We start from the raw sequence: 13,862 nt of genomic DNA, 5'->3' as shown, positions 1-13,862 counted from the left end.
GTTTGCAGCACATCACAGATTTATGGTTTTGTACCTGCCTGCATATTCACCCTTCCTCAACCCAATAGAGGAGTTTTTCTCTGCCTGGAGGTGGAAAGTGTTTGGTCACCACCCACATGACCAAATGTCTCTTTTGGAAGCCATGCGTGCCGGATGTGAGGACACGAGTCCAGAGGACTGCCAGGGATGGATAAGGCACTCCAGAAGGTTCTTCCCCAGGTGCATGGCAAGAGAAAACATTAGATGTGATGTTGAAGAAAACCTGTGGCCTAATGCTAGAGAGAGGCAGGATTAGCCCCTCAATTATTTGTTCGAATTACAGTATGTACTTTTAGTTTCTACCTTTTTTTTCTCATTACTGTAATTCCGTAAATTACTACAGACTATTGAAGCAAACTGCTAATTTTAATTTACCCTAAAGAATTGTTATGTTCTAAAAATTTTAATAAATCATGTGAAAGAATGTCACTCTTTTCTTTGAAGAAAATATTACTTTGTATGAAGTCACTGAAATTGTTCAAACTGTAAAGATGAAAAGTTTGTATTTTCTGTATTGGTGTTTGATGCTAGTGTTTTTACTCTCAGTGTGTTCTGAGTGACAGTGTGTGTTATCTCAGTGAGGGTTGTGCATAGTGTTTGGCTGCACTGAGCGTGTTTTGAGCCATGTGTTAAGAGTTGTGTTGCTTGGAATGAGTTTTGCAGGTGATGTGAACTGTTTAGCTCAGGTGACTGTTGGTAGTGCAGACTGTAGTTAGAGTTTTGCACATGTGACTCCAGTTTTGCCCACTGTCGTTTAGCAATCGAAAAAAACTGTAATGGCAAAATGTCTTGCTTTTGATTTGCCCTCTGACAAATAGATCCTAGTCTTATCACACATATGAATGTCAGAATAAGATTAGGTGTGGTCTGTATGTTCTTGCTGTATTGTACAGTTGATGCTTTTCCCTCCACTTATTCTGAACACATGCATTTATTGTTGCGCACTCTGCTTTCGATAATCCCACGTGATCATCTCAAATGAACAGAAACGCTTAAATCAACATAAAAAAATGGAGTATAATTTTTCTCACGTTCTGTAAGGTGTCGTGATGCTGTCATCAAACGTGCTCCGAGAAAATCAACAAATAAAGTTGGATTACATTTCAGAGGTTGCAACCTCCTTTATCCAACTCTTTCTACAGATAAATGGGATTTACCCCTGCTGATCATGGGGTATGAAGGTGAGGTATGGGGCATCATGGGGTATGAAGGTCCTTCTTCAATCCACAAATGGGAGTTGAAGTTGTATTCTACCACTGTGGGCTCCCAACGGGCCAGAGTTGTGTTTGTGAGTCATCCCAGGACACTAGCATCGTCTCCTCACCTCCAGTCATCCAGTGATGGAAAAAGCACCCAAGTGTCATACTTGAGTAAAAGTAAAGATACCTTAATAGAAAATGACTCAAGTAAAAGTGAAAGTCACCCAGTAAAATAATATTTGTGTAAAAGTCGAAAATATTTGGTTTTAAATATACTTAAGCATCAAAAGTTACTTTAAATATACGTATCAAAAGTAAAAGTATAAATAATTTCAAATTCCCTATTAAGAAAACAAGATGGCACTACTCTTGTTTTTTATTTATTTACGGATAGCCAGAGGCAACCGCCATCACTCAGACAAACAAAGCACTTGTGTTTAGTGAGTCTGCCAGATCAGTGGCAGTAGGGATGACCAGGGATGTGCTCTTGATAAGTGTGTGAATTAGACCATTTCCCTGTCCTGCTAAGCATTCAAAATTTAACGAGTACTTTTGGGTGTCAGGGAAAATGCATGGAATAAAAAGTACATCATTTTCTTTAGGAATGTAGTGAAGTAAAAGTAAAAGTTGTCAAAAATAAAAAATAGTAAAGTACAGATACCCCAAAATACTACTTAAGTAGTACTTTCAAGTATTTTTACTTAAGTCCTTTACAGCACTACAGTCGCCCTACTTGGCTAAGGTTGCGTCCCAAATAGTACCCTATTCCCTATTTAGTGCAGTAATTCTGACCAGGACCTCTGGTAAAAATGTGTGCAGTAAATAGGGAATACTGTGACTTAGTCAATGAAAATGGATGGAAATGGATGCCTTGCACCAGATAATGCAGCTAAAGTAAACTCTAAGGTCTGGAGACAAGGTGGCAACCAGACTAGACCAGACTAGACCAGAATAGGCCAGACTAGACCAGACTTGACCAGACTAGGCCAGACTAGACCAGACTAGCCCAGACTAGGCCAGACTAGACCTGACTAGACCAGACTAGGCCAGACTCGGCCAGATTAGGCCAGACTAGACCAGACTCGGCCAGACTAGGCCAGACTAGATCAGACTAGGCCAGACTAGACCAGACTAGACCAGACTAGGCCAGACTAGACCAGACTAGACCAGACTAGGCCAGACTAGACCAGACTAGGCCAGACTAGGCCAGACTAGGCCAGACTAGACCAGACTAGACCAGACTAGGCCAGACTAGGCCAGAATAGACCAGACTAGGCCAGACTAGACCAGACTAGACCAGACTAGGCCAGACTAGACCAGACTAGGCCAGAGAAGAGAAGTGTTTCAAAACTATATCCTTTATAGTTATAACTGTGCTTTGTAACCTTTTGGTGTACCAGTACGTGTATGAACATCCATTGATTCATCCGTGGGGGGACAGCCATATAATGAGGTTTTCATGTTTGCATTATGGTATATTAAAGTGTGCTGCAGGTCCATTAGGGTGTGTAGGAGTACGGTGGAATTCCATTCGGTATCAGATGCATTACCAAGATCGGAGAGATAGGGTTGCAAAATTCCGGTAATTTTCCCAAAATTCCCAAGTTTTCCAGAAATCCCAATAATGAAAACCTGGAGATTTGGGGAAAGTTACTGGAATTTTGCAACCTAAGTGGGAATCTGCTGTACCATACCTTGACAATGTCTTCGTTAGACGACTTGCACTCTACGAAGGACGAGACATCGGTGACGACTCCACTCATTTCAATAGAGACAACTTTCACGGGAATGGCCACGGTTCGGCCGGTCAGTATCGCAGTGTTAATGATTTCGGTGTCCTGTAGAGTAGAGGGGGAACAAACATGAAACAGTGTTAGCTAGTGTTCATCGCTATTATATTTCACTGGGTACTTCCAATATGTACCTTTCAAAAATAATGTCCAAAAGAGTTCCGCTGGAAGCCATTCTCAGTGATCGTTGGGTTTGATTTTCATCCATTTCATCTCTCCAAGTACAGATGTAGGATCTTAACTTGAGCCAGTTTGCTTCAGCAGGAAATGTGAATTATTATGTGGATTATAATTGGCATTATAATACACATTTTTGTAGGGGTTGATACATTTTTCTTAAGGGTAAATCAAGTCTGAAATTTCAAAGTGGAAATTACATACTTCAGAAGCCTTTTTGAAATCTCAAATATACTACAAGTTGAACATTTCCTGTACTGTACAAAGGGAATATGTTTTTATGTTTTCTCCTCCGAGCTGCATTCTGCTCCAAATGACTCTAGAACAAAAAGGCAAGAAGATCATGTTGACTATGTATGCTAAGTAATTTGAGTTGTAAAGTGAAACATTCCTTCTTCATCAAGAGGATGCAAAAATTAAGGTGACAAATGAAAGTATATTTGAATGCCCCAACAAAACATAACCTGTCCTAAAAACCTTTGTATCTGTCCTCACAATCTTGGTTACTGTTGGTGAATCTGTGCACTAAGGCCCCAAACAACAGGTTACTGTTAGTGAATCTGTGCACTAAGGCCTCAAACAACAACTATGAAGTCTAGTGTTGTTAATAAATGCTGGGGAATAAAAACTGACTTGAGAACTGATTATAAACAGGGCCAAGTCCGTCAGCAGATCTACACTTTTATCATGACTCCAGTGATATAGAAATAGCCAATTAAAATGCACACTGGTCCTTGAAATGGCCGACTGTTAATAAACTCATTATTTTGACGGAATGAATGTGAGCTATGCGGGGGTAAGGAGTTTGACTTTAATTTGTGTCCCTCGTGGCCCCCTAGAGAAAACCCAAATCATGTAAATGTTCCTTTGACTTCAATCAAAACACCACCATGCTCAAGTCTTGGAGGGAAAACAGTAATACTTAACGTGGTGTAATCAAAAAGAATGCAGCATATAAAAGAGGATTAATGTTGCTTCTGGAGGCATGTGTGTTGATGAGCTCCTTTAATTTGTAGTGCCCTAGAGCTTTCAATGAAATAGGAGAGTTTACCCGGCATGATACAAGCATATGTTCACTGACAATGAGTGCAAATTGTATGTTATGTGTGCCCTTCGAAAACCAATACATACTGAATGACTTACGGTGCCTTGCGAAAGTATTCGGCCCCCTTGAACTTTGCGACCTTTTGCCACATTTCAGGCTTCAAACAAAGATATAAAACTGTATTTTTTTGTGATGTGAAGAATCAACAACAAGTGGGACACAATCATGAAGTGGAACGACATTTATTGGATATTTCAAACTTTTTTAACAAATCAAAAACTGAAAAATTGGGCGTGCAAAATGATTCCGGCCCTTTAAGTTAATACTTTGTAGCGCCACCTTTTGCTGCGATTACAGCTGTAAGTCGCTTGGGGTATGTCTCTATCAGTTTTGCACATCGAGAGACTGAAATGTTTTCCCATTCCTCCTTGCAAAACAGCTCGAGCTCAGTGAGGTTGGATGGAGAGCATTTGTGAACAGCAGTTTTCAGTTCTTTCCACAGATTCTCGATTGGATTCAGGTCTGGACTTTGACTTGGCCATTCTAACACCTGGATATGTTTATTTTTGAACCATTCCATTGTAGATTTTGCTTTATGTTTTGGATCATTGTCTTGTTGGAAGACAAATCTCCGTCCCAGTCTCAGGTCTTTTGCAGAATCCATCAGGTTTTCTTCCAGAATGGTCCTGTATTTGGCTCCATCCATCTTCCCATTAATTTTAACCATCTTCCCTGTCCCTGCTGAAGAAAAGCAGGCCCAAACCATGATGCTGCTGGGATGGTGTGTTCAGCTGTGTTGCTTTTACGCCAAACATAACGTTTTGCATTGTTGTCAAAAAGTTCAATTTTGGTTTCATCTGACCAGAGCACCTTCTTCCACATGTTTGGTGTGTCTCCCAGGTGGCTTGTGGCAAACTTTAAACAACACTTTTTATGGATATCTTTAAGAAATGGCTTTCTTCTTGCCACTCTTCCATAAAGGCCAGATTTGTGCAATATACGACTGATTGTTGTCCTATGGACAGAGTCTCCCACCTCAGCTGTAGATCTCTGCAGTTCATCCAGAGTGATCATGGGCCTCTTGGCTGCATCTCTGATCAGTCTTCTCCTTGTATGAGCTGAAAGTTTAGAGGGACGGCCAGGTCTTGGTAGATTTGCAGTGGTCTGATACTCATTCCATTTCAATATTATCGCTTGCACAGTGCTCCTTGGGATGTTTAAAGCTTGGGAAATCTTTTTGTATCCAAATCCGGCTTTAAACTTCTTCACAACAGTATCTCGGACCTGCCTGGTGTGTTCCTTGTTCTTCATGATGCTCTCTGCGCTTTTAACGGACCTCTGAGACTATCACAGTGCAGGTGCATTTATACGGAGACTTGATTACACACAGGTGGATTGTATTTATCATCATTAGTCATTTAGGTCAACATTGGATCATTCAGAGATCCTCACTGAACTTCTGGAGAGAGTTTGCTGCACTGAAAGTAAAGGGGCTGAATAATTTTGCACGCCCAATTTTTCAGTTTTTGATTTGTTAAAAAAGTTTGAAATATCCAATAAATGTCGTTCCACTTCATGATTGTGTCCCACTTGTTGTTGATTCTTCACAAAAAAATACAGTTTTATATCTTTATGTTTGAAGCCTGAAATGTGGCAAAAGGTCGCAGAGTTCAAGGGGGCCGAATACTTTCGCAAGGCACTGTATTGTTGTCCATTGCAGTTAATCTCACAATATAACTTCCAAACTATTTGAAACTAGAACAATTTAAAGTCTAGAAGAATTCACAATGGTCAGGTCCTGCCCAAATCAAATTAGCTGGTGCACTATTTGAATATTGATGCCATTTTACCTGTTTATACATTTGTTCATAATACAATATGCTTATTAAGTCATTTCCAATTAGGAAAATGTGTTAACCTAGCCTCCGAGTTTCTTGCTAAAGAATAGCCACTGCAGACCAATGACAGCCAACTAAGCACACACTGGTTAAATCAACATTGATTCCACATCATTTCAATGAAATTACATTGAACCAACATGGAATAGACGTTGAATTGACATCTGTGCCCAGTGGGAGGTCCTCTGACATTGACAAATTATGGGAAGGAGAAAAGAGTTCAACTCTTTTTCTTCTCAACAAACCAAAACTGCCACCTTATAGTAAAAAAACATCTTGTCCTCCCTAATGTTTCTCATTTTCACGTGCCAATGGTATTGTCACGCCCTGGCCAAAGAGAGGCTTTTATTCTCTATTTTGGTTAGGCCAGGGTGTGACTAGGGTGGGCATTCTAGTTTCTTTATTTCTATGTTTTCTATTTCTTTGGCCGTGTGTGGTTCTCAATCAGAGGCAGCTGTCTATCGTTGTCTCTGATTGAGAACCATACTTAGGTAGCCCTTTTTTCCACCTGTCTTTGTGGGAAGTTGACTTTTGTTTAAGGCACATAGCCTTTAGCGTCACGGTTTGTTTTTGTAGTGTTTGTTGTTTTGTTCAGTGTCTTTTTTCCAAATAAAGAGAAAATGTACGCTCACCACGCCGCGCTTTGGTCCTCTACCTTTAACAGCCGTGACAGGTATTCTGTTGCCCAGCTAATATGCAAAATTTAAATGGGGGGGCCTGAGAATTTATGGTGGCGGTAAGGGGAAGCCATGGTGTCCGGAGTAATGAGTGAGAGCTTATCGTGAACACAGTAGGGGGAGAGCTATCAATAACACGCAGGAAAGGATTTCAAAGTAATCAAACACTTTATAGCCTACGAAACACCAAGGTTAACACTTTTAAACTCCATTCAGTAAGAAAAGGATCAGTTAGTGCAGACACAAGACACGACTACTCCAGGCCCAATAAACGGGACTGAGACAACTATCCGTCTAATACACTGCGGAAATTAAAACATGTATTATACTGCTTCTGAAACAATGACTAGTATTGTCGATTAATGACTACTAGTTTAGCTTCATCCATGTGAACAGTGTTTTAGATTTAAACTGGAGAAGTGAAAGAAGCAGGGTCCATTTTAATCCAAGTAACCAAATGACAAGCAGTGAGAGAATGAATGAAGCTTGACAGCCCCACAGTTGTTGAGTTTTGATGGAGGCTTTAAGACCGAGCCGATTAGCCAGCGAATCATATCGAAGCCAAACCTCTGCTGGCTCCCACTTCCTACTCCTCATGGAAATGATTGAAACGCCACGTCAGACGTGCAAAACCTGTGGCGTGTGTAGATGTGTGTGTGTGTGTGTGCGCGTGCCCTGTGACTTCGTGCCATGAGGACCTCGGCAAAGAAAATGCCCATGTTTTATTTATAATCTGTTCGCTACTGCGGCAGCATGAAGCAGTGGTGGAGCCAGCAACACAGTATCCCGCTATTCCCCTCATCTCCCTCTCCACCTCTCCCATCCCTCGTTAATAAGAAGCCCGAGAGGGCTCTCTGACACGGGGCGGTAATTGCGCCAAGACTGTGGGGGCCAGGGGGACCTAGTTGGGGCCCTGACAGGACTAATGTGATGGAGTCCACATCCTCCTGGAAGATGCTACTACTCTGCACTGTAAACTCACCCACCTCCTTCGTTCCTCCTCCCTCCCTACTATCTCACCCCTCCCTCCCTCGCCTCCTCCTTCCCAGTTGTAGTGGCTCAGCTCTGGCTGGCAGTGAATCTGCTTAGCAAAGCTTTCACGTCTTGGGATTCGTTTTTTTTCTCCTTTTTTTTTCCATCCCTCTATCTCTCCCTCAAGCCTCCCTCCCTCTCTCCCTCGTTTGTTCATGCTAGGGCTAAATCAGAGAGGGGATTCATTTTGTGCACATGGCTTGCCATGTTCTTGTCCCTTGTCTGTTTCATTTGTTTGTTACTCAAGATAAAATGCATCTTGTGTGTTTTTTTCCCAGATTGCCTCATCCTGCTGTCTCCCAAATCAGTGGCTGCAGAAAAAATACTGATCTGAGCCTTCTGGTTTCTATCAAGCTCTCAGAGGATGTGTGCAATGGTAGACACAAAGAACTAAGTGCATTATGTCTACCGCCTTGCTGCTACTGTTACTGTTACAATAATTAGACAGAGAGATCTGAGAATGTGTGGCATTAGATTCTGCCTTGGTCAAATGGCACCCTATTCCCTATATAGTGCATTACTTTTGACCAGAGTGCTATGGGACCAGGTCAAAAGTAGTACACTATGAAGGGAATAAGGTTACATTTGGGACACAGACTCTCTACACTACAGTACATGAAGCAGAAACAGTGAAACAAAGCAGCTGATAATGAATTAAATGGCGCAGGTTGCCTCGGCTATTGCTATTTTTTGCTATTCCCCACGCGTTGGCCTTTCTATGACCCCGGCTCCTTTCAGCTGAACTCCTATCCTCATCGCTGCCTGACCCCTCTAACAAAGCCCTGGAAGCATACCGCCAAGTCCGGTGAACACACAGAGGTTATGTTCCTCTTCGCTTATTAACCTCTGTTGTTGAGTGTGTTAAAAAAGTGTCTTCAGTACCTGGGTGCTTGCTTCTTTGCAATTTGTGGCATTTTAGACCTATATAAATATATGCAGGGCTGAGAGAACTAAGTGTCGTTATACATTTTACCCAACCAGTTGAATTGTAATATCCAAATAATGAAGTCTCTCCCCCCTAAAACTTCTAGAGACTTTCCACAGGCTCCCTTCACCAAGTAAGGGGAGGTGAAACCACATAGGAGGCGACTTGACCCTTCAGGACTGGCCCTCTTCCTTCCTATTACTTAATTAATGTCCCTTGCTTCCACAATTGTTTTTTACTGCCTACTACAGTAATTGCCCCTTTTCATGAGATAGGAGTGGAGACGCCAGACAGACTCTTAGCATGATGTGCCATTACTTGGTGGCCTTTGTAGCCTTCTCTTAGCAGGTGAAATCATCATCGATCTAGTGAGAGAGAACCTCGTGTTGATAAGCATGGTTACAAATGACAATGGGGATTGAAGGTCCTTTGATGAAACTGGAGGCTAACCTATTGTCTTACATGAGAGATTTGAATTGAATAGTTGTGGCAAATGTTTCAATGGACCGATTCAACTGATATGAACATTATTATAGCATACCATATGTGATGTCACAGGTTACTCACCATGGAGAGTGGGATGATAGCCTGAATGTCCTTCTGCACCACGGTCAACTCAGTCACCACCTTCTCCGAGTCCGGAGGTGGGTTCTGGCCCCGGTAGTCGATGTTCCAGTTGATCCTTCTGGTGACCGATTGGCTGGTGAAGTTCTCCATCTCAAAGTCCAGTTGCATCACCTCGATATTGGCCAGTTCATCCCTGTGGGGAATAGAATAATTGAGCAATTAAAGCATCAATAACAGCAATATGTTACCAAAAACACAGTAGGATCCAGCACCAAATCCAGCATTTTATTCATTTACAAGGGGCTTAATGGGGGTCAGGCAGCATTTGATCATTAAATATGCTAATGAGTAGACGATCGGAACAAGCAGCTGTTCTGTCATGTATTAGGTATTATTGGAACAGTCAGCAATCAGGCTGCTGCTTGTGCGCATCTGTTGTTTTGGAATAACCAATGAGGTCCAGAAATATGCCATTCCTATCTGCTTTTAGGAGCTACCTGACCAGGCATGAGATCCCCACACACATGCTTGAGCATGTATTTTTAGGGTGTTTATCAAGAGAGATTAACATGAACAGACAATAGGGAGGCAGATAGCCTAGTGATTAGAGCGTTGGTTCGCATACCTGAGCCTACAAGGTGAAAAATCTTTCCATTTACCCTTGAGCATGGCACATGACGCTAGTTTGCTCCAGGGGTACCTTACTACTATGGCTGACCCTGTAAAACAATACATTTCACCATACCTACTCAGTGTGTGACAAAACATCATCTTATTTTTATTTGAAAATTGAAGTGCACCAACATCGTTCTAAAAATGTATAAATGAAGGAAGCATGTGAAGCCTTCACAACGTCAGCCTCAGGTCATTCATCACCTAAATGAATGTGACTGAACTCTGGAAAAAGTGAGTGTGACTGAACTCCAAAAGTGAGTTGAACTTCTTACAAGGTGACCAAAGAGTCTTTGATAAGCTAAGCTTTATAAAGACTTCACGGTCGAAACGTGACAGCTTTTTTATAAAAGAGCACCATGACATAGATTCCTAACTATTTGAGAAAAAACTGAACCCCCCCCCCCGTGTCCTAGATTTTTGAAGCGTTGTCAGACGTGTCGTTACAATTTCTGATGCTTGCACCACACGATCTGTCATGTCAATGGTCCACACAACTTCAATCACACCCCTATTGTAATGTCATTGGCTAGTTGCTTCTCATTCTGACGGGTCCAATGTAGTGAAACAGCTTATTTGTTCCTTCAAACACTCCTCACGCGGGTAGTTAGACATATTATGGTTGTGGTCCTTTCTTGTGTGTTGTCTTTTCACATCTATTTATCTATCCAGCTAGCCAAGCAACTCATTCCCACATCAATCTTTGGTAGAAGCAGTATACTATATTTATGATCAATGTGTCTGTTTCCCACACGGACAAGCAGCCTACAGTAGATTTTCAATGTGATCATTTAATACAAACCATCTGTGTTTCCCAAACTCGGTTCTGGGGACCCTTTCGGGATGCACATTTAGGTTTTTGCCCTAGCACTACACAGCTGAGTCAAATAACCAACTCATCATCAAGCACGGATTATTTGGGAAACCCTGCAATGCATGATCTGTACAAGATGTTACAACTGTCTCAATGGATTTCAATGATCAGTCAATGAAACGGCAAAACCGGTTCATTACATTTCTATGGCCATGGTAAGCTTTTCATTACATTTCCATGATCATTACCATAGCCCATACACAGTACGTGCATACGTACCAGCCAGTTATGACTAGCACACATGCAGTAGAGTGGTCAAACATACGATGTGAACAACCCCTCCTACCATTTCAAACATCCATTACTTTAACCACATGAACAGTAGCCATGTGTACTCGCACATGTTAGTTTTACCTAGGCAAAGATGAACTTTCACCCCGTTCGATTCCATATATTGTATATATACTAAAACATTCAACCCCTTCTACTTATAAAGAACGTATCTTCTAAGATGGTGTAAAATGATTGAATCAATTGTAGAATAAAGTACCAGCAGACCAACCAATATGTTTTATATACCACCATTACTATTGCTCCAAGCTGCGAAACCATCACATCTGAAAGACACATTCCGCATTGCACTTCGAAAGGGTTTCAGCAGTGTAGGCCTACAGTAGGTTCCCGGTTTACAAGACCATTACAGACACACTTGACCTGGATCTGAAATGAACCATGCTGCTATCTCCCCTAGGCAGAGAGAAAAGAAGTCTGCCATTCAAAGGGAAAATGCCAATGTCGTAATGAAGACTGGGAGCCGAGTCCCTATCTCCAGTACTGCACTCACAAAGGGCCTTACTGGAAACAGCATGATGAGAGATGACAGCCTAAATGACTTCTGACTGTTTGTCTCAACATCACTCATGGAATATTCCTACTTATTTATCTATGACACTCCTTACAAAGCAGGTAGCTTGGCCAGACCCTCGACAACTAGCACTCAGAAAACCAGACACCCAAATCGCTCATGTGCTGAATAAGAGTTACACAGGGGTGGAAATGGAGTCAATGCGCTATTAGGATATGTTGTGTGGGTGACATGTCCTTTTCAAATGGAAGGCCTTGTGGGGTTAACAACGGCCTTTCTGTGCACCCTGGTGATCTTTACTAGCCCATGTTTACACGTTTACATAAGTAGGGCTTCCATGCTCAGATCAGGCCCCTGCTGAGCTGATTAGCAGGATAGTTTCATTGTGTCATTGGGTCAACTCCCTCAGAGGCGTAGCTAGTTATTTAACACAACACCACAGCAGGGTCCTATAGAATGTCAAGGAGAGGGATGCATTATTGAACAATATCTACCTGATCCCTCTCATTGATCACTGATGACGTTGTGCTGGTGCTGTGTTTCCCAACTCCGGTCCTCGAGTACACCCAACAGCACATTTGTTGTTGTAGTGGGGCAGAACGTTGTAGTGCCACACCCTAGCTGTCAAGGCTGTTAACCCATTGTTCCTAGGCTGTCATAGAAAATAAGAATTTGTTCTTAACTGACTTGCCTAGTTAAATAAAGGTAAAATAAAAAATAATAAAATATGGATCCCCATTAGCTGCTGCCAAGGCAGATTTCACAACACATTCAGTGTGTGACCGCAGTGGGACCACAATGGAGAAGGTGAAAAGCTTCGAGTTCCTCGACGTACACATCACTGACAATCTGAAATGGTCCACCTCACACAGGTAGTGTGGTGAAGAAAACCTCAGGAGGCTGAAGAAATTTGGCTTGGCCCCTAAGACCCTCAAAAACGTTTAAAGATGCACAATTAAGAGCATCCTGTTGGGCTGTATCACTGCCTGTTACGGCAACTGCACCACCCACAACCACAGAGCTATCCAGAGGGTGCTGCAGTCTGCCCAGCGCATCACCCGGTGCACACTGCTTGCCCTCCAGGACACCTACAGCACCTGTTGTCACAGAAAGGTCGCCAAAATGATCATCAGGGACATCAACTACCCGAGCCACGGCCTGTTCACCCCGCTATCATCCAGAAGGCAAAGTCAGTACAGGTGCATCAAAGCTGGGACCGAGAGACTGAAAAACAGCTCCTATCTCAAGGCCTTCAGACTGTTAAATAGCCATTACTAGCCGGCTACCACTTGGTTACTCAACCCTGCACCGTAGAGGCTGCTGCCCTATGTACAGTTGAAGTCAGAAGTTTACATTCACCTTAGCCAAATACATTTAAACTCAGTTTTTCACAATTCCTGACATTTAATCCTAGTAAAAATTATCTGTCAGTTAGGATCACCACTTTTATTTTAAGAATGTAAAATGTCAAAATAATAGTAGAGAGAATTATTTATTTAAGCTTTTATTTCTTTCATCACATTCCCAGTGGGTCAGAAGTTTACAGACACTCAATTAGTATTTGGTAGCATTGTCTTTAAATTGCTTAACTTGGGTCAAGTGTTTCGGGTAGCCTTCTACAAGCTTCCCACAATAAGTTGGGTGATTTTTGGTCCATTCCTCCTGACAGAGGTGGTGTAACTGAGTCAGGTTTGTAAGGCCTCCTTGCTAGCACACGCTTTTTCAGTTCTGCCCAAAAATGTTCTATAGGATTGAGGTCAGGGCTTAATGATGGCCACTCCAATACCTTGACTTTGTTGTCCTTTTGCCACAACTTTGGAAGTATGCTTGGGGTCATTGTTCATTTGGAAGACCCATTTGTGACCAAGCTTTAACTTCCTGACTGATGTCTTGAGATGTTGCTTCAATATATCCACATAATTTTCCTACCTGATGATGCCATCTATTTTGTGAAGTGCACCAGTCCCTCCTGCTGCAAAGCACCTCCACAACATGATGCTGCCACCCCCGTGCTTCACGGTTGGGATGGTGTTCTTCAGCTTGCAAGCCTTCCCTTTTTCCTCCAAACATACCGATGGTCGCAATGGCCAAACAATTCTATTTTTGTTTCATCAGACCAGAGGACATTGCCCCAAAAAGTACAATATTTTTCCCCATGTGCA

General features: G+C 42.2%; 1 protein-coding gene across 2 annotated transcripts in view; it reads right to left on the bottom strand.

Moving 5' to 3' along the window:
- The window catches only part of LOC139418077 (transmembrane protein 132E), a 346,265-nt gene that overhangs the window by 23,493 nt on the left and 308,910 nt on the right, over positions 1 to 13,862 (bottom strand). For both annotated transcript variants that reach the window (XM_071167249.1, XM_071167251.1), the window contains exons 4-5: positions 9,350 to 9,542; positions 2,933 to 3,076 (exon numbers count right to left, since the gene is read on the bottom strand). In XM_071167249.1, the coding sequence (XP_071023350.1) occupies positions 2,933 to 3,076; positions 9,350 to 9,542 (337 nt within the window). The remainder of the gene's footprint in view (positions 1 to 2,932; positions 3,077 to 9,349; positions 9,543 to 13,862) is intronic.

Source organism: Oncorhynchus clarkii, chromosome 10 (genome assembly GCF_045791955.1).
Source record: "Oncorhynchus clarkii lewisi isolate Uvic-CL-2024 chromosome 10, UVic_Ocla_1.0, whole genome shotgun sequence".
NCBI lineage: Eukaryota > Metazoa > Chordata > Actinopteri > Salmoniformes > Salmonidae > Oncorhynchus > Oncorhynchus clarkii.
Note: the sequence above shows the minus strand (reverse complement) of the source record. Positions and strands in the feature narration are given on the sequence as shown.